Source organism: Heteronotia binoei, chromosome 2 (genome assembly GCF_032191835.1).
Source record: "Heteronotia binoei isolate CCM8104 ecotype False Entrance Well chromosome 2, APGP_CSIRO_Hbin_v1, whole genome shotgun sequence".
NCBI classification, from domain to species: Eukaryota; Metazoa; Chordata; class Lepidosauria; order Squamata; family Gekkonidae; genus Heteronotia; species Heteronotia binoei.
This window is the reverse complement of record NC_083224.1, coordinates 176,085,260-176,105,170: the sequence shown is the minus strand read 5'-3', so window position 1 is coordinate 176,105,170 and position 19,911 is coordinate 176,085,260. Positions and strand designations below refer to the sequence as shown.

The 19,911-nt window shown below is 46.5% G+C and overlaps 1 protein-coding gene across 1 annotated transcript; it reads right to left on the bottom strand.

The window, feature by feature from the left end:
• Window positions 1-899: 899 nt before the first annotated feature.
• Window positions 900-17,089, bottom strand: LOC132567388 (vomeronasal type-2 receptor 26-like). Its single transcript, XM_060233063.1, has 5 exons — window positions 16,884-17,089; window positions 15,403-15,694; window positions 4,897-5,115; window positions 3,016-3,142; window positions 900-1,819 (listed from the first exon to the last, which is right to left on the bottom strand). Exons 1-5 carry the CDS (start codon window positions 17,087-17,089, stop codon window positions 900-902), a joined length of 1,764 nt encoding a protein of 587 aa, XP_060089046.1.
• Between the last annotated feature and the right edge of the window lie 2,822 nt (window positions 17,090-19,911).

The following is a 19,911-nucleotide window of genomic DNA, read 5'->3' as shown; positions in this document are numbered from 1 at the left end:
TATCAAAGACAAAAACTAGATAAAATTACATAGTTGAGAGAAAGATAATATATAAAATACATAAATGACAGCACCGATAGCTATTTTTAAAGCTGAACCTAGAAATCTAAAAAAACAGCAGCTCTATAATAAACCTCCTGAAGAACCTGAACCAAGGCTCAAAAGGGCGGGCCTGAAATTTATTGAGCCCAAGTACAGTTAGCTTGGTAATAATGGAAGTTTCAACTATTAATGATTTATCTAAACATGTCCTTTCCTATCACAGGACTGTCTACAACAGAAAGGTTTGTCTTATCTCAAATATGATTATAGCGGGGGCATAGGAAACAGACATGTTCCTTTGTTTCCAACTCAGCTAGAGGGCAGAGGCAAATCCTCTCAGAGTATGCAGTCTTCTTATATCTCCCTTCCAAAACCTCGATCAGTTCCGCAGGGCCTGCAAGACTACGCTTTTTAAACTGGCGTTTATGAATAGCTGAACTGCAAGTGCATAACAAAGAAACATCCGCCATCAACACCAACTGATAGGTATAGCATCAATGATAACACTATGGTTGTTTTAATTAATGTAATTAGCTTAATAATGGTTTTTAATTAATGTATTAATTGGTTTTAAGGCAAATTTAATGTCTACTAATGTAATGTTTTATTAATGTACTGTTAATTTTGTTGATGTTAGCCGCCCTGAGCCCGCTTCGGCGGGGGAGGGCGGGATACAAATAACATTTTACTTACTTACTTACAAAATCATAGCTGGCATGGCATCACATCTGGTCAGTGTAAAAGCCCTCCTGCGAGGGGGGAAATCAAGAGTTTTAAGATATTGGACCATTGTCAGTAATGTTAACCACCTGCATGAGTAGCTGTAAAGAAATGAAACTTGAGCAAGCAGAGAATATTCAACGGTTTAGATTCCTGAATTTCTTGTTCCTTAGGAGGTGATCTCTATGATTGAGATCAGGCCTAAGAAAAATAATGTAGCATTTGGGAAGGAATATGCAGCCCAGGAGACCAGCACCAGAGGCCAAAATGGAGAAGACCTCCACAGCCACCATAGCCTTCCCTTTCGTGCTCAGGTAGGTGGGTATGAAGGAGACCCACACGCTGCAGAAGACCAGCATGCTGAAGGTGATAAACTTGGCTTCATTAAAGCTGTCAGGGAGTTTCCTGGCTAGGAAAGCCACCACAAAACTGACCAGGGCCAAAAATCCCATGTATCCCAGGACTGTGTAAAACATGATGACTGATCCCTCATTACACTCCACTATGATCTCCTTGGCCAAGGAATGGAACTCCAAGTTGGGGAATGGGGGAGTGGTTCCTAGCCAAATGGTAGAGATCAAAATTTGGAACAGGGGACAGGCCAGTAAAATGGAGTTTACTACTTTTCTCCCCAACATTTCCCTGGTCCTGTTTCCCGGCTTAGTGGCCAAGAAGGCCACAACCACCATGATTGTTTTGGTCAAGATGGAGGAAATGGCAACAGTGAAGTTTATCGTAAACCCAATTTGTCTCAGAAGGCAGGTGACCCTTGTAGGTCGACCAATAAAGAGGAAGGAGGAAAGGAAGCAGAGCAGGAGGGAGATGAGGAGGACATAGGTGAGTTCTCTGTTGTTGGCTTTGACAATTGGTGTGCCTCGATATGTAATGACGGTTGCCAGGACTAGGGCTGTGATCAAAGACAGCAAAAGAGCAAGAGAAGCCAACACCATCCCCAAAATCTCTTGATAGGAAAGAAAGCTTATGTTCTTGGAGGTACATTGAACTTTGTTCTTGTTTGGATATTGATCCTTTGAACATGGGACACAATGGTCAGCATCTGGAATAAAGACCCACTAATTAATGAATTCCAGCACAACATAAGTAATGTTTGTGTACTATTCAGTTGAGCCTTTATCCAAGGTGACGGAATGGTACGGTGTCCAGCTAGTGACTGCAAGTGGATCACAACTTTCCAGATGTAGGTCATAAGACCAGAGGGTTGAGTTTGAGTTTCCTGCTTCATCATATTTGTGAAATATAACTTAGGTGCAATAATAATAATCAGGAACTCCTTTTCATATTATGCCCCACCTCTCTTTTGTTGCCAGTCCTCCAAGAGCTTACAGGCTCTTCTCACAGGGTCTAATGTAAGCTCCTGGAAGATTGGCTGCATCAGAGCTGTGTGTCCTCATATGCAAAGGAGTTCCTGCTACAAAAAAAGCCCTGATAATAATGTTATCTTTATACACACACACACACAAGCACATATACATATACACACACACGCACATACACAGATAGATACAGAACTTCTTTCCTCCCAAGCTGTGAAAGGCTGTACAGTTCTTATTGTTTATGTTTAATTTTTAAGGGGAAAGGATTGCGGCAAAACAGGAGAGAAGATCATAATTGCAATCAGTATTCTATTCAATTTGCTGTTTCTTTTAGGCATTAACTATTGACTTGCACTTCCTACATTTCTTGTCTGAGTACTCTTGGCTTCGACACTTGCAAATTATGGGACAAGAAAGGACATCCATCTGAAGAAGAAGCCACCCTCCCTTCATTTAAACAATCCAAATTAGAAGACTGTTATGCTACAATTCCAACACACAATGGCTGTGATCACACACACTAAATAATGCCAAATGGAATGAGCACCTTACTCATTAAACTGTTCCAGAGAGTGAACAAAGCTAATGTTGCTCTCTACCGTCCAGTGGCGAACAAGCTTTCAGTTCTTGAGAGGGGTTAGAATTATTAGCCCAACAGACATTCCTGATGTGGACACTCTAAAGAAAATATTTTCTGTACAAGAGAGGACGTTGGCACTGCTTCAAGAGTGAACTAGTACTCTTCCATCCAATCAGCAAATATCATCCCAGCCAACACAGAGTCCCCGCCTGTACAATTAAATTTGACCAAAACTGTTAATGATCTGTAGGGCAGTGTCATTGGTCTACAAGCCTTACGCTGCAGTTATAAGGAGGTTTTTCACCCTTTAACTTGGGGATTCAGGATATGTTGAATTACCTGTATGGTTAGAAATCATCCCTTCTGGACAATGTTGACATTCATAACAACAAGGCGGCTTTCCTTTTAGAACTTTTCTGCTGTACCCTGGCAGGCAGCTCTCCACACACCTGGAAGAGGGTAGCTTCTGAGTAGGAGAAAAAATAATTGGTGAGATTTTACCAGTATGTGAGTATGCTGATGATTTTCTACGGAGCTCTCTAGGGATGGGCATGAACTCGAAAAAGGAAGTTTGCTTTATGGCTTGTAATCTGCCTCATTCACAAACCACAAACTGTTACAAACGTTTAAATGGTTCATTAAGTGGTTCAGTTTGTGAGATTAATAAGGTGACAGAATGCCCCTCCCCCCGGCTTGCTAGATAGTCCAACCTCACAAGGAATCTCCAGATGATTCTTTTCTACTTGCCCTTCAAGATTCATGGGTCTCAGCTTCAGCCTCCCCCCCCCACCCGCCCAACATTAGGTGCTCCCAGGAAAATGCCTTTCATTTCCCCAGAAAGTACTTTCCTTAGGGCCCCTACTTTGAGGAGACCATAGCTTAGACCCCATAAATCCAATCCTCACCAAACTTGGGGAGCAGAGAGAAGAAGAAGAAGACATTGAATTTATATTCCGCCCTCCACTCAGAGTCTCAGAGCAGCTCACTGTCAAGCATGGTGAAATTCCATTGTTAATTGATTGTTTTAGGGTCCTGCCTAAACCTGGTCTGTGAAGTGTCATGGAGGACCCAACCTTGTTAGCCTGTTATTCTTTCCCTTTCCCCTGTCTTGCTTTATGGCTTGTGATTAGAAGTAGTGAGAACTGAAACCAAGTAATCAGCACCTTCTCATACATTCCTCTAAGGGAGGATAGAACATCTGGAGAAAGCAAGGACGAAGTCCTGATAACACCATGAGAACGTAGACATTTATGATAGTTTATGTGTGAATGCTGGCCCGCAACCCCCTCCTTTGGAATCCTTTTGAAGTAAGCCTTAAAAGTATTGTATCACTGTATCAGTTTCATTACTCTCAAGAACTTGCTATACCAAGTATCAGTCTATCAATAAACGTAGTCTTTGTATCAACTTTGACTCATCATTGAACCCGCATGCTTGACATTTTGAGAGTAATCCTGCAAGAAGTTTAACCACCCTGGCAACTTTATAACTGAATGGCTAAAAAGATTCCAGTACACAGTGAACTTCCAGAACCCGAAGAAGGGGCGACAGCACCAACCCCACCGTGGCACGTGCTGGACGCCCGGAGAGTTGCTGGACCAAGTTCCCCTCTCCACATTCAACAGCTCCTTGTCACCCCCCGACTGTGGCAGCCACGCACTCCTACCACCACGATGGATGAGGCCCCGGTGCACTGAGAGGCCATACTAACCAGGCACATGCGCTGGGTGAAGATGGCTAATGGAGAGGGCGACAACCCGGGACCGGGAGAGGAGGATGGTGCGGTGCCCGCGGCAGTAGCCATCGTGGATGCTGACCTCCACCCCCAATGTGTGACACAGAGTGTTGGACTGGATGGGCCATTGGCCTGATCGAACATGGCTTGTCTTATGTTCTTATGCAACATAGTAGTTTTCCCCAGTTATCTTGACTCAATCTGGGATGACTTTCTTGCATTAAAGAGCTATTGAAAGGGGTTTTCTTGGGCATGGTGAAATGAATCCCAAGCTTAGTGGGATCAGCTCTTTCTAGGAAATGTGCATGTTTCACTGCAACCAATAAAATACAGCTTCATTGGGCAAGGAAGTATACCATTCTGAGGAGCAACACCTGGATGAAACTGGCATACAGTCTGTTCTATAAATGCAATCTTATCCTCCCAAAGATCCTAACAGCATTTTTTTTTCTATCATTGCCCATGAATATTGACTTCTTCCTCACCTGGGTAGCCCAAACAATTGCATCGGCATTAATGATGAAATCTTTGCCTGGGGGAGCCCTAGGATCAATTCTCCCAACTTTCACTTGAGCTGAAGATTGATTTGAGAAAAAGACCAAGTTCAGAATATCATAGCCAGCTGATCTCCTCTCATTTCCAGTGAAAAACACTTCCTCGCCAGCACTGTTGTTGAACTGGATGCTCCTCAAAGAGGCAAGAATCTTAAATAAAAGAGAAATGATGTCACTGGTTATATGACCACTAGCAGGGTCAGTTGCAGGTTTTGGTGGGCTGTGGGAATAAGAGTTCCCAAAGTTCCCTTTCCCTCCTTCCTCAGACCCCTATGTATGCCATCCCCTCCATCTGTATGCCACTCACCTACTTGTGTGTCTTATTCCTACCCAATTGCAAGCCCTTGTATCACCTATGCTCATGACCACCTGCAGCCCTTTCCCTGGCAATGGCAATGTGTGTAGCTGTGTGCATGGGTTACTAACAAGAGAGTGGTCAGGAAGAGTGGTTGACAGCAGTGGGCCTCAGAAGAAACCCTGGGCCCTGGCTGCTACCCCTACTCAGGGTATGATGACGCTGGCCCCGACCATTACAGGACATCCTGTCTGAGCTACCACAAGAAGAGATAATAGTTTCTTTAGTCATTTCCTTAATGGAAAAGCCAAGGATGAATTCTCAGTGGGCACCAATGACAAGTGACTTCTTTATGTCTATCATGGGGGATTTCTCAAGGTAGCTGCTTCCCATGACACACACTCCATATATTTGGATGAAGGGTGGAAGCAACTGGATTAGATACACTGCAGATGGTAGATCTGGTTATTGAGAAAGGAACTGGGGAACGGGGATGTATGCATCTGAGTGGCTTTCCATCGGGAAGGTTTAAAAGAGGCTGTGGTTGTACCGCTCTTGAAGAAGCCATGTTTGGATCCAAAGGGTGCAGTCAATAACCACCCACTTTTGAACCTGTCATTACTGGGCAAGGTGATTGAGAGAGCAGTTGCTGAGAAGCTCCAGAGTCGCCTAGATTACACATAGGTACTGGATCCATTCTAGTCTGGCTTCCACCCTGACCATTGGATGGAGATGATGTTGATCACTCTGACAGACCATCTCTGTGGTCAGTTTGATTAAGGTGGGTCAGCACTGCTGTTGTTGTTAGACCTCACAGCAGTGTTCAACACACTTAGCTAAAACCTCTTGATTTACAGCCTTACTGACTTGGGAGTTCATGGGGTGGCCTTACAGTGGCTTACCTCATTTCTCTATGGCCAGGAATAGAGAGTGGCACTAGGGGAGAGGGAATAATCTCTCTGCCACCCAATATGTGCGGTTCCTTAGGGGGCAATCCTCTTTCTGATGTTATTCAACATTTATATGCATCCCCTTTCCTAGCTGGTATGGAGCTTTGGCCTGGGATTTTACCAGTATGCTGATGACAACCAGCTATATCTATTGTTGGATGGCCACCTGCATATGTCCCCTGATTTTTGAGAATTCTTGGAGAACAGGAGAGGTGCCGGAAGCTTGGAGACGGGCTAATGTTGTCCTTCAAGAAGGGGGAAAACTACTAACCCATCAGCTTGATGTCTATACCTGGAAAAGTTTTAGAACAAATCATCAAACAGTCAGTCCTGGAACATTTAGAAAGGATGGCTGTGATTACTAAGCCAGCATGGGTTTCTCAAAAACAAGTCATGTCAGACTAATCTGATCTCTTTTTTTGAGAAAGTGACTACCTTGCTGGATCAGGGGAATGCTGTAGACATCGTTTATCTTGATTTCAGTAAAGCTTTTGATAAGGTTCCACATACTATCCTTGTTGACAAGTTGGTAAAATGTGGTTTGGATCCTGTTACCGTTAGGTGGATCTGTAACTGTTTCACAGATCACACCCAAAGAATGCTTGTGAATGGTTCTTCATCCTCTTGAAGAGGAGTGACAAGTGGTGTGCCTCAAGGATCTGTCCTGGGACCTGTTTTGTTCAACATCTTTATAAACGATTTGGATGAAGGAATAGAGGGAATGCTTATTAAATTTGCTGATGATACTAAATTGAGAGGGGTTGCAAATACAGTAGAAGACAGAAACATGATACAGGATGACCTTGGCAGGCTGGAAAACTGGGCTAAAACAAAAAAAAAATGAATTTTAACAGGGATAAAAGTAAAGTTCTGCATTTAGGTGGGGAAAATCCAATGCATGGTTATAGGATGGGGGAGTAGCAGTCTTAGTAGCAGTATGTGCGAAAAAAATCTAGGGGTCTCCGTGGATCATACGCTGAACATGAGTCAACAGTGTGATGCGGTGGCTAAAAAGGCAAATGCATTTTGGGATGTATCAACAGAAGTATAGTGTCCAGATCACATGAAGTGATAGTTTCGCTTTACTCTGCTCTGGTAAGACCTCACCTGGAGTATTGTGTTCAGTTTTGGGCACCACATTTTAAGAAGGATATAGACAAGCTGGAACAGGTCCAGAGCAGGGCGTTGGAGATCGTGAGGAGTCTGGAGACCAAGTCCTATGAAGAAAGGTTGAAGGAGCTGGAGATGTTTAGCCTGGAGAGGAGGCGGCTGAGAGGTGATATGATCACCATCTTCAAGTACTTGAAGGGCTGTCATATAGAGGATGGGTGGAATTGTTTTCTGTGGCCCCAGAAGGTAGGGCCAGAACCAATGGGTTGAAATTAAATCAAAAGAGTTTCCTGCTCAACATTAGAAAAAACTTCCTGACTGTTAGAGCAGTTCCTCAGTGGAACAGGCTTCCTCGGGAGGTGGTGGGCTCTCCTTCCTTGGAGGTTTTTAAACAGAGGCTAGATGGCCATCTGACAGCAATGAAGGTCCTCTGAATTTAGGGGGAGGTATTTGTGAGTTTCCTGCATTGTGCAGGGGGTTGGACTAGATGACCCTGGAGGTCCCTTCCAACTCTATGATTCTATGACCTGGCTGAGGGTTTGGAGGCCATGGTGGGATGGTTAAAAAAGAGCAGGCTGAGACTGAATCCAGTGAAGATGAAGGTTCTGTGGTGGGGGGTGGGGGGTTTCAGGTTGGGGCACAGACTTCCCACTCTAGATGGGGTGCCATTAATTCTGGCGTCATCTGCCATGAGTTTGGGCATGACCCTGACTATGCAGGCTCAGGTCATGAATATTGCTAGGCTGATTTTTTAAAATCTGCGCCAAGTCAACTGGCTCTTATCCTGTCGTGCCTCGACCTAGCCACTGTAATCCATGCAATGGTCTCCTTCAGGCTAGACTGGTGTAACTTGCTCTATGCTGGCCTGCCCTTGAGACTGACCCAGAAGCTCCAGCTGGTCCAGAATGTGGTGGCACGAGTCCTGGCAAGAACACCACAAGCAGCATATATACTACCTGTGCTTTGCCAGCTACACTGGCTCCCAGTGGAATACTAAGTTAGCTTCAAGGTTTTGTTGTGCCCATGTAGGGGTCCCAACCCTCCCGCCCTGGCGGGGGACCCCAGGTTTTCCAGTCTCTTCCCCCGCTCCCCCCCCAAATGGAAGCGGGGGAGGGGGGAAACGGCGCCAAGGAGCGTGGCGAGCCCCCCCTTCTCGGAGCGGGCGAAGCCGCTGCGCGGCTGCCACCTCTTCTCCGTAGCTGTTCCTCCGAGATGGGCTCAGCCTGAGCCCATCTCGGAGAAGCAGCTACGGAGAAGAGGCGGCAGCGCAGCGGCGTCGCCTGCTCCGCCTCTGATGTTAAAATCAGAGAAGGGGAGGCTGCAGGCAGGTCAGGAGCGTGGCGAGCCACAAATCTGGGTACTTGTAGGACCCAGACTCGCAGCTCGCCACGCTCCTGGCCTGCCTCCACCCTCCTTGTCACCCGCTCTGTCTGTGCCGCCCCGCTACTCACCGCTTGCAGGCAGGCAGGGAGAGGCCGAGCAGGGCCGCGGGGGCGACGGGACGATGCAGCCGCTGCTGCTGCTGCTTTCCCGACCAGGCGCGCAAAGGTGCCCGGCGGCCAGGAGGAGGAAGGCCTTGCGCGGCCTGCTGCTGCTGGGGTGCCCGCCCGGGCCCTGGGGGGGGGGAGGAGCAGCAGGCGGCGGCTGGGCCGGGAGGCGGCAGGGGCTTGGAAAAGGCGCCTTGCGCGGGGCTGCTTTGCCGCGCCTTCTGAGCCAGGGTTGGAGCTTGGGCTGCTGCTGCTGCAAGGAAGGGAGGGAGGGTCTCTTGCTCTTGTCGCCTGCTGCTGCCAGGGACTGCACCTGCAACCCACCCCCCTTCTGCATGCCCCCCAAGCAGGTACCAGCTCCCCTCCTCCTCAAGGCGCCTCTTCCCGCTGCTTTCGCCTCCGGCCCGGGCCAGCGCCAGCGATGTCACATTCACACATGCACACGGGTCTGGGAGAGAAGACTGCAGCTCTGGGGCTTCCCTGGGCAAGTTCTGCCCAGTAACCCTGGCCGGAGCACCCCCATTTTTTCCAATTAGCCCCAGATATCCCCTGGGAGTCCAATTCTATGAGCCCCAAAAGAAGGTGCCCCTATCCTTCATTATTTCCTACGGAAGGAAGGCATTGAAAAGGTGTGCCGTCCCTTTAAATGTGATGGCCAGAACTCCCTTTGGAGTTCAATGATGCTTGTCACAGCCTTGATCTTGGCTCCACCCCTAATGTCTCCAGGCTCCACCCCCAAAGTCTCCAGGCTCCACCCCCAAAGTCCCCAGATATTTCTTGAATTGGACTTGGCAACCCTATGCCCATGACAACCGCCTAGTTTGCCTGCCTGCCCCCCCTCCCACTGCCACACCTTCCCTTCTCTCCCTTTCTCCCCCCCCCCCCCACCGAGCGATCAGAGCGCGCCATGCTGAGACTTGGCCCTACTGGCTTTGACACAGCCCACATCTTATCCCTCTTTGAAGACCGTGCTGAAGGAAGCTTTGCTCTCCCTCCCTTCCGGCTCTGGAAAGGAGGGGAGAGAAGCCTCCTTCAGCATGTTCTTCAAAAAAGGATAAAAAGCTGGCCGCGTCAAAACCGGTAGGGCTGGGCTGAATCATGCCACACTCAGGGGGGAGGGTTGCCTAGTTTGCCTGCCTTCCTGCCTGCCTCTCCCCCTTTCCCACAAGTAGCCCCGCGCCTGCCGCCTACTTACAAGTAGATCTGCACCTGCCGCCTACTCGCGAGTAGCCCTGCGCATGCAGCCTACATGCAGGGCTACTCACAAGTAGGTGGCAGACACATGTCTACTCACGAGTAGGCGGCAGACACATGGGGTGGGGTGGAACTGTGCTGGCTAGGGTGCCAGAAGGGCTAGGGCCGGTCCTGGTTCCTGGAAGAACACTGCACTCTGCTAAAAACAATCTACTAGTGGTTCCTGGCCCTAAAGATATCTAGCTGCCCTCAGCTGCCAGATATCACCAGGGCTGCCAGATATCACCATGGCCAGGAGGAATGTGATGCAATTTACAGGGCCTGGAATGCAGAGATGTTTCACCAGACCTTTGGTTGAGGCCAGCAACAATCCCACCATAGCTGGCACCTTCCTCTTTCCCTCTTTCCTTCCTCTATTTTTGCTTGGGCCCACTTCTCCTCCGCCTTGAGTCTATGGCACAGTCCAGAGACTGGTAGTAGATACTTCACGCCATCTGAAATAATGAAGTTGGACTCTTGGTTTTGTTTTTAACTGTATTTATTGGTTGTAAATCACCTAGAGCCTTGCTAGATAGACCATAAATGAAGGACAAATTCCCATACAATGGGCCGAGAAGGGGAGCCGGTAGGGTTGCCAGGTCCAATTCAAGAAATATCTGGGGACTTTGGGGGTGGAACCAGGAGACTTTGGAGCTGGAGCCAGGAGGCATTGGAGGTGGAGCCAGGAGCAAGTTTGTGACAAGCAGAACTGAACTCCAAAGGGAGTTCTGGCCATCACATTTAAACGGACCACACACCTTTTAAAACCTTCCTTCCATTGGAAATAATAAAGGATAGGGGCTCATAGAATTGGACCCCTTGGTCCAACATTTTTGAAACTTTGAGGAGAGGCACCAGATGCTATGCTGAAAATTTGGTGCCTCTTCCTCAAAAAACAGGGCCCCTCCAGCCCAGATCACCACGGATCAATTTTCCATTATACCCTCTGGGAATCAGTCTCCACAGAGAATAATGGAGTGCCCAGCAGGCGTCCCCCCGCTTTCTGATGACACTGAAGCAGGGGGAGGGCCTCCAAACTGGGGAATCACCGGCCCCCACCTGGGGATTGAGCAACCAAAAGAGCAACGTGGAAAAGTAAAGCAGGGGTAAAGCACAAAAGCATCCACGAACGACCAACCACTCTGGAAAACTTGTGCAATGATATATTCCATACAAAACCACATATAGGAATAGCAAAGTTACAAAAAAAACATTCAAGACTCAGTCTTAATTTATAAGTGCAAAGTTCATAAATAAAGTGAATGTCCAGGGAAGACTTTCCTGAAAAGCCGTCAGCAGGGATTACAAGAACAATCTTTTCCGTCGGAATGGATGTATAGCATTATTCCGCTAAGGCGACACAGCGCAACTTCATGATATTTGAAGCAGCAAATATTGAACAGAAAGCGATAAATCGCTATTTTGCAACAGCAGCATAGCGCATTTGAGCGACAGGGAGGCGCTTAAAACCCTGTTTCACCAGAGGCTTTAACAAGCTTCACAAATCCTTAAAAGTTCATAACAAGCAATAGCTGAATACATTTTCTGCATTCAGCTTAATACATTTTCTGCATTCACTGTAGCATTGACCCATCTTGGCTGTTACACTCTAGGCAGTGCATTCCTTGACACAAGAGCCACATAGCATAGGGAGGAGGTTACCTGCCATGGCTGAACATCCAGAAGCCTCTTGCCATTCCCCATCGTTGCACGTCTTGATGCAAAGGTGTACATGGCATGTAGGGCGTGTGCTACGGAATAGACTGCATTGTAAACATTATAGCTGTTCCCAGTCATGCTCATTTCAAATAGAAAGGGTGGGAGGGTCTCAATGTCCTCCTCTGTACAGTTCTTAAGGATTCCAGGAAAATCATATATATATTTACATATGAATACAAGTTTCCACCACTCTTTAAGAAAAATGTCTCCCTGGGGCTGGCGTGGATCCAAAGTCCGGAGAAAACTCTGGAATCCTGGCACATCACTTGTGTGGCCTCTGAAGGACAGGGCACCATGGAGGGTCTCCAAAGCCTTCCAGCGAAATACGGTGCCCATTGCAGCAAATTCCCACTGGCTCGTCACAATCCAGATCTTCCTAACAGATGTCTTAGTTTTTACTCTGTATCTCAAAAGGGGTAAGATTAAATGCTGTATGGAATCTGAACTAAAGAAAACAATAACTTTGGACTTACACTGCATGAGATATAGAGCTAGACTCTTATCAATATACGAACTTGTATAGAACGCTGAGATTTCAGACAAGATTTGTTTCGTGAACTCGACACAGATGTTGTTCTGGTCAAGCATTGGGGTTAGGGCTTGGATGAACTTTTCACCACTGTCATCATCTGGAGCAATAATTCCAATCCAGTTCCAATGAAAATGAAGAAGTAAGCGGATGATCCCCCTATACTGTGGGACTACACTGGGGTCAATCTGGTAGAAGCAAGGAAATCTGGCTCTCTCTTTCAGAACAGGATTGAATGAGCCATAACCCAGCTGGAGAGAGGGAGGGAGGGAGAGAGGGAGGGAGGGAGGAAGGAAGGAAGGAAGGCTTTTAGTTGAAAAACAGATTTTTATATGTTGTACAGTTATCGTCAGAGCTCAACAAAAATCTGGCCCATGGAAATAATCCCATTCAGTTGAAATCATATCTGTTGCTTGATCTTGCTTTCTCAGAGTTCAGTCTATTGATCTGTCTGGGCTGAAATGGTTGAGGCAATGAAGCCACTGGGGTCATCAGTGCAGCAAACTGGGCCATGCACTGCTTATGATAAAGGGCAATGAAGAAACTGCTCTTGGACAGACTGTGTGTGAACATGTGTAATAAACAGCTTTGGATAGTGGCAGTATTGTAGCCAATGAGGTTAATCTGAAGTGCAATAATTGCTAATTGAAATTGTGTATTTAAGATATAGCATTCACTGCTATAGGAAGTGGTCACAGTTACAAACATAGCTTCAAGAGGGTATTGGATAAACCTATGAAGCAGAGGTCCATCAGTGAGTATTAGTTACAAGGTATAGATGGAACCAGGGTTGGTTTTTTTTGTAGAAAAAGCCCAACAGGAACACCTTGCATATTAGGCCACACCCCATGACACCAAGCCAATTGGAACTGCATTTCTGTGTGTTCCTACTCAAAAAAAGCCCTGGATGGAACACTCTCTCTGGGACAGTGATGCTCTGTATTCTTGGATGCTTGGAGAGCAACAGTGGGAGGGATTTAAAATTCTGGTATTACAGGTGGACATCCTGACAGCACCTGGGTTTTGGCTACTGTGTGACACAGCATGATGGACTGCACTGCCTGATCCAACATGGCTTATCTTCAGTTCCTATAAGCACGGGACTCCCACTTCCCAAATATCACCCAATACCTGTTAGTTCTTCTCCTTCGTATTAAGCCACCAGCATCTAAACAGTGCTTCTTTTCAGACAGAAAACATTGTGTGACTGACCTGGGGTAGTGGTGGTGGTAGATGTGTCAGAACCTCTTCACCTTGATGAACATTTTGCAATCCTCTTCCTGCCAATTAAGACCCCCTGGATGACTCTTCTAAGGGAACTCACCCAGGCATATGTTTCCACAAAAGGTTCTCACTGCTCAGAGAATGATGTCAATGGCTTAAAGGAACTTTGGTGAGCTGGTTAGGTTCAACTCGATCCTGTCTGAGCTTCAATTATGGCCCCCACTCTTCTGGTTCCCCAACCTCCATGTTCTAAGGTAGTATTCTAGGTCAGTGTCTCTCCTCCCCTCTTCCTGTCTGAAGTGTTCTGATTCTAACCTGGGTACTGTTGCCTTGTGGCAGGAAATAAAGACTAAGCTTTATCAAGGTCATAGTTCACACCTCAGAATAAGTGGAATCAGAGAGTTCTGAGATTTCAGAGATTTTGGCATATTTAAAATGGGGGGTGGGGTTGGGGTGATGGGGAGCAACAAGAATTAGGAAGCTGAGGGATGTTATGATCCCCCCAGTAATATCTGCAATGGTGGTAAAATGTACTGAGTTCAAAGCATGAGGACGCCCAAGAGATAGTGAGTTCAGCTCTTTATTCAGTGATTCAGCATAGTGAGATAGGAACAGAACTGTCTAGCAGGCCCAAGGCCCAAGGCCCTGCTTATATGCATGCAAACCTCCCCACCCAAAAAAACCATTACCATCATCCCATTACACACAACTATAGGTTAATAGCTGGCCTAACAATTCCTGATGGGCCTCCTTCCTGAATCCAGGTGGCTATTGTTTTAGGGTCTGCAGCTCAGCCAAGTCTCTGCTGGCCCAAAGGCCAAACTTCAGTTCCAATACATAACAGGTGGTCAGTGCTGCTCTTAATTCTTAGGTTCGGAATTCTTATGGAGGAAGGATAGGATAAGGGGAATGTAGGGCACTGGAATCTACTGCACAGTATCCTTTGGGTGGCCCCTCAGCTATCACTGAAGCTGCCACATCACAGGGTGATCAAACACAGTGACTGCCCTGAAGAGAGACTTGCAGTATGGAAGAGCAGCAGAAGAACCCGTACACTTGCCTGTAGACATGCAACAGCTGTTCTCATAAAGCAGTTTTACTGACCCATAATGTTGGTGGGCCTGACCTGGATGGCCCAGGCTAACTCAATCACATCAGATCTCAGAAGCTAAACAGGGTCGCCCCCCTTCACCTTGGTTAGTACTTGGATGGGTGACCACCATGGAAGACCAAGGTTGCAACACAAAGGCATCTCTTAGTCTCATAACTGGAAAACCCTATGGGACACTAGAAGGTAGCTGTGACTGGATGGTATTTTCTACCTCCAGTGTTGCTGGGATTTATATATACACTAAAGTCTACAGGTAGTTCAAGTAATTAAAAGTTTGCACAATCCTGGTTCTCTTTTGCTGTCTTGGGGCAGGCGGGGGGGTTGGTCAGTTTGGTAGCTCATTGGGAAAAGTCCATAAAAGGCAGCCAGGCCAGGAGCCAGGAATTTCAGCATCCAGTCCCAGTGCCTCATTTTCAGTTCTGCTGGTTCTCTCTTCCGCACGGAAACCTCTTTTTTCACTCCATCTATCGAGTTTTATCCTCCCATTCATCCCAAGTGGTTTCTATTGCTGGTTCATCCTCACGGTAATAACCCAGTGGGGTAGCTGAGATTTGAGATGAACTGACCCTAAGTCAGCCAGAAGGCATCATGGCAGTGTGGGGATTGGTACCCATGTCACTCAGATCCTCATCTGACAACGCTGGTGGAAAGCAAGTATATTACTGAAGGTTCTGCTTCTCTATTCTTACTTGCCCTTCAGCAAGGCCCGTTGCTTCCCTGATGTGTTCATGCCAGTCCCCAAACACAGACTTTTATCCCCATAAAAATGTCTTTTTTACCTGTGGGATCTTGAAGAGGCCCAAGAGGGAGGCCATCTGCACTGAGATTCTAGAGTAGAGACTTCCAATGACAGAGAGCAGCTTCTCCCGTCTGTTGCATCTGTAGTTAGGCACAATTTGGTCTCCTGTGGAAAGAAATGACAGGCCTGCCTGGTAGGCCATTGTTGCAAAGCGGGTGTCCTCAAAGATGTGGAAGCCCAGCGTGATGTTGGGGAGGAGTGCCGGATCCTTGTTGATCTCATTAATGGCAAACACGAGGGCCAGGATGTATTGATAGTTTTTGGCCACCTGGCTGCAATAAGAGTGCATGATATGGGTCAATGGCAAAACAAACACTGTACTGAAAGATCACAATTATTCAGGAGGAAAAAATCCCTGCAGACCTAAAATCTAATTTTAATCCCATTCATCTGATATTTGCATTTAAGTGCACTGCCCGTTTACACAGAGCCCTGCTACGTTAGCCTCGGACCAATGGTCTGTTTATTGCAGCATCATTTTTCAGAAAGAGCTTTAAGTGTACCCACATTTAGGTCATAAAGACAATACCCCTTTCCTGTCATCACCCTTCCCAGCATCTGTCATTCAAGGATAGACTGCCTCTGACCATGGATGGTCTGTTTAGTTATCATGGCTTAAGCAGCTGGCAGAACATTCTTCTTGCAGCTCCCATGTTTGCAGTGGGGCTCTAATAGCTAATTTGTCCTAGTGATAAACTCTTATTTATCAAATTACTTAACCCATAAAAAAAGGCATTATAACCAATGTCAGTTAAATTAGTTTTACGTGCTGATCATCTAGCAATCCAGGTCAATATAACCAATTCATATGCACTTTAATATTTGGGGTTTCCATCCTTTTATGATTCCATTTTGCACAGTTTTTTGCACAGTAGTCCAATTTCCTCTTGGTCTCCAGTTAAAAGTATTGAACAGACTGTGCTGTTCTTTTGGTGTTTTATTCAGAATTACTACACATGAATTAGATAATAAATGACTGAAATTTGGTCAATATCATCATGTTCATATCATTCACATCTCCTAGTCCTTACCAGATTCTCAACATACAACCCAAACTATTGCTCAGCTCTGTCTCCGTGGGACTTGACAGCATCTAATACTAGATTCACTTAAGAACGTAAGAAGAGTCCTACTGGATCAGCCTCACAGAGTGGCCAACCATTTCCTCTGGAGAACCAACTACGGGGCATTGAGGCTGAGGCCTTTCCCTGATGTTGTCTCCTGATACTGGGGCTCAGAGGTTGACTGCCTCTGAATGTGGAGGTTGCTTTCAGTCACCATGACTAGTAGACACTGCATTCTCTGGCAGTAAATTCCACATTTTAACAACTCTCTGTGTAAAGAAGTATTTCCTTTTGTTCTTCTGCTGCTTGACACAGGTGCCTGTTTTTAGAAGTTCCAGTGGAATTTGCTGTGCAGACTGAAAGTACAACATCCCAGAGCCCTCCTGGAAAAGCTTACCTAAAATTGTGCCTCTTCCTGGGAGGTTTTTCAAAGGATGGGTGTGTAACTGTAGTCCTGAAGAAGGGCAAAATCCCACCAACAAGGAGGTCTTCTGGCCTGTAATATGCTTCTTGGAGCTCAAAGGGTCTGGTCAAGAGGCACTTGCTCCTCAGTGTCCCATGCTCAGCGGGAGGCAAAAGCCAAGAGAGGAACAGCAGCCACATCAGTACCAGTTTCATGAAATCTTCTTTCCTAGATCAGCAAACAAATTACTGCATAGAGCCTGAATCACAATCGACTGTGTGGAATTTCAGATAGGGAGGAAGCAGATGAAGTCAGTGTGCTCATTGTCTATCCCAATCTCCTTGGAAACACCCAGTCTATATGACATGCTTAATACAAACATGTTTTGTTCTGATCTGGATGTTATTTATTTTGATCTTGGGAGACAGAAAACATCAGGGGCTCAATAAGAATTACTATGATTTTGCTAATTTCAGAGGAGAACGATGATCACACCTCAGAGCACAGGGCTATATATGCGCCTCAATCAGGGACAGATATGTTTGTGCTCCTCTGTGGGGCAGACAGACTCAGGGTCAGACTTAGGTTGCCAGATCCTGAACATGGGCCTGTTTGAAGCTGACCAAGAGAAACCAAAATGGCATCTGGGGGTGGTGCAAAGTGATTTGTCCTAATCTGCGGGCTAGGTCAGAGTTCAGTACTTAAAGACCAAAGAGATCTTTGTGGTTTAAGCTTTCAAGAGTCAAAGGTCCCTTTGTTGGGTACCACTTTGACGGTTGAATCTGGAAATGGAGTTGTAAGTTCCCCAGTGGGGTGAGTTTCTCCCGCCACAAGTCATAAGTGGCAACAGGAGAAAAATAAAACAAAACATGGCTTTTAGGCCTATGGCATAACATTACTTCCAGAGATCATCTGGAAGTGATGCTGTCTTCTCTAGGAATTGTCAGAAACTCTCTGGTTTTACCATAACATTTCCAGGGATTGTTAGGGAGGACTGACATTACTTCCTGAAAGTGACATCACACTGTTTCTGCTTCCCCTGCATTCCCATCCCCCTTGTTTCCCACTAGATACAAGTGTGGACTTGTGTTCTCCATATTGTTGGCAGAGTAATCACTATAGCAATGGTGCACAACCTGATTAAAGAGTAGACAGTTGTTTATTTACAAGCAAATATACATGATAGGAAGGAGGAGAGACAGTGACCGATTTCTCCCTAAGCTTGTTCCGGTCTCAGAGCCCCTTTCCCACCCAGCGCTTCTATCCAATTTCACAAAGTTGCCATGGGGCTGTGACTTGCCTCAGCTTTTCCCCATGGCAAACAAGATCCTATGAAAACTGGTTTCTGCTTGTTGAGGGAAAGAGGCAGGGCAAGTCACCACCCCGTGGCTAGTAGTATAAAACCAGACAGAAGCACTGGGGGGGAAAGGGCTCAGAGACTAGTGAGAAATCAGTCAGAGATAGGTTCCTAACTAAATCTCTAGCTGAGAGACAGAGATTAACATTTAATGTGGCAATTCTGAGAAGAAGAGGAAATAGGGATGCCAGTCCCCAGCTGGCCAGCAGGGGAAGCCCTGCCCCAAGGACTAACTCCAACCACAGCCACCCCTCTCCCTGCCCTCTTGCCAGATTTAAGGGGCCCTCCAGCTGATTGGCAGGAGCCCATGTCCCATTGATCAGTCGGAGTGCCCTTTAAACCTGGCAAGAGGGGAGGGACAGGGCCACACACCTACAATTGGGGTGGTGGCAGCTACAAGCATAGACAGCTTCAAGAGGGGATTGGAGCAGAGGCCCATCAGTGGCTATTAGCCACAAGTTATAGACTTACTGCCATTCCATAAGGCCTGCAAGACAGAGCTATTCCCCCAGGCCTTTGGTTGAGGCAGCGGACGTCCTTATTCCATCTGCTTAGCCTCCCTTGCCTGTCATGGTGCTATCTTATCTTAATCCTTTCTTACTTTATTATTACATCTCTGGGCTTACAGCTGTACTGATTTATAGAATGTGCCCAATGGAAACCACTGCCTATGACATATATGCTGTTTGTTGTATTGTATTTTTATGGTTTTAGTTTCTAGTTTTTAATTGTTTTAACTTTTGTTGTTATCCGCCCTGAGCCCATTTGCAGGAAAGGACGGTATACAAGTCAACACAGACAGACAGACAGACAGATACATAGATAGATAGATAGATAGATAGATAGATAGATAGATAGATAGATAGATAGATAGATAGATAGATAGATAGATAGATGCAACTCTCTGTCTGGGGCAGTGGTGCTCTTTATTCTTCGGTGCTGGGGGGGAGACAGTGGGCGGGGGGGGGGTGTCTAGTGTCCTGGACCCACTGGTGGACCTCCTGATAGAACCTGAGATTTTTTGGCCATTGTGTGACACAGAGACCGATTTCCCACTAAACGTACGCTGCTCTCACTCTCCTCTTCTTCGCGGGGCTGCTGCTGGATTTTGCACAAACTGCCCTGGACCAGCAAATTTGTCTGCCTCACTGCAAGTTCCCTACACAGCAGGCAGCATCCTCTGAAAATTAGTTTCTGTCTGCCATGGAGAGAACTTGAAAAGGGGCAGGCAACTCACTGGCTTGGGGCAGCTTGTGCGGAATCCAGCAGCAGCACTGCAGGGAAAAGAAGCAATGAGACCGAAACAACGTGAGTGGGAAATTGGTAAGAGTGCTGGAATTGATGGGCCACTGGTCTGATCCAACATAGCTTCACTTATGTTCTTATGCTAAACCCCAAAGGAATGGATCTAATTTCAGAATCACACAGTTAAAGATAAGTTTCCACCTATAATATAGTGGGTTCGATGCATCGAAAAGGCAAAGTGGTAGAGATAACCAGCTCTTTATTAGATACAGCATGGTAGGTGGCTGCACTACAAAGACTGGGGAACTAGGCCAATGGGACCAACTATATACAACTTTGGGTTTCTGTGCTTTATTGGATCATTCAACCAGCAGGGGGTCTGTGATTGGTGCAAGGCAGCAGGGATTTGGATCCTGCTGT

What these genes read in the sequence shown, in the direction of transcription:
- LOC132567388 (XM_060233063.1), bottom strand. Translation starts at nt 17,089, where the DNA reads ATGTGGCTGCTGTTCCTCTCTTGGCTTTTGCCTCCCGCTGAGCATGGG. An exon ending in AGGAAGAGGCACAATTTTAG is followed by an intron (nt 15,695 to 16,883) that starts GTAAGCTTTTCC and finishes CTCTTATTGCAG; the next exon opens with CCAGGTGGCCAAAAACTATC. An exon ending in CAATTGTTTGGGCTACCCAG is followed by an intron (nt 3,143 to 4,896) that starts GTGAGGAAGAAG and finishes TCTCCTACTCAG; the next exon opens with AAGCTACCCTCTTCCAGGTG.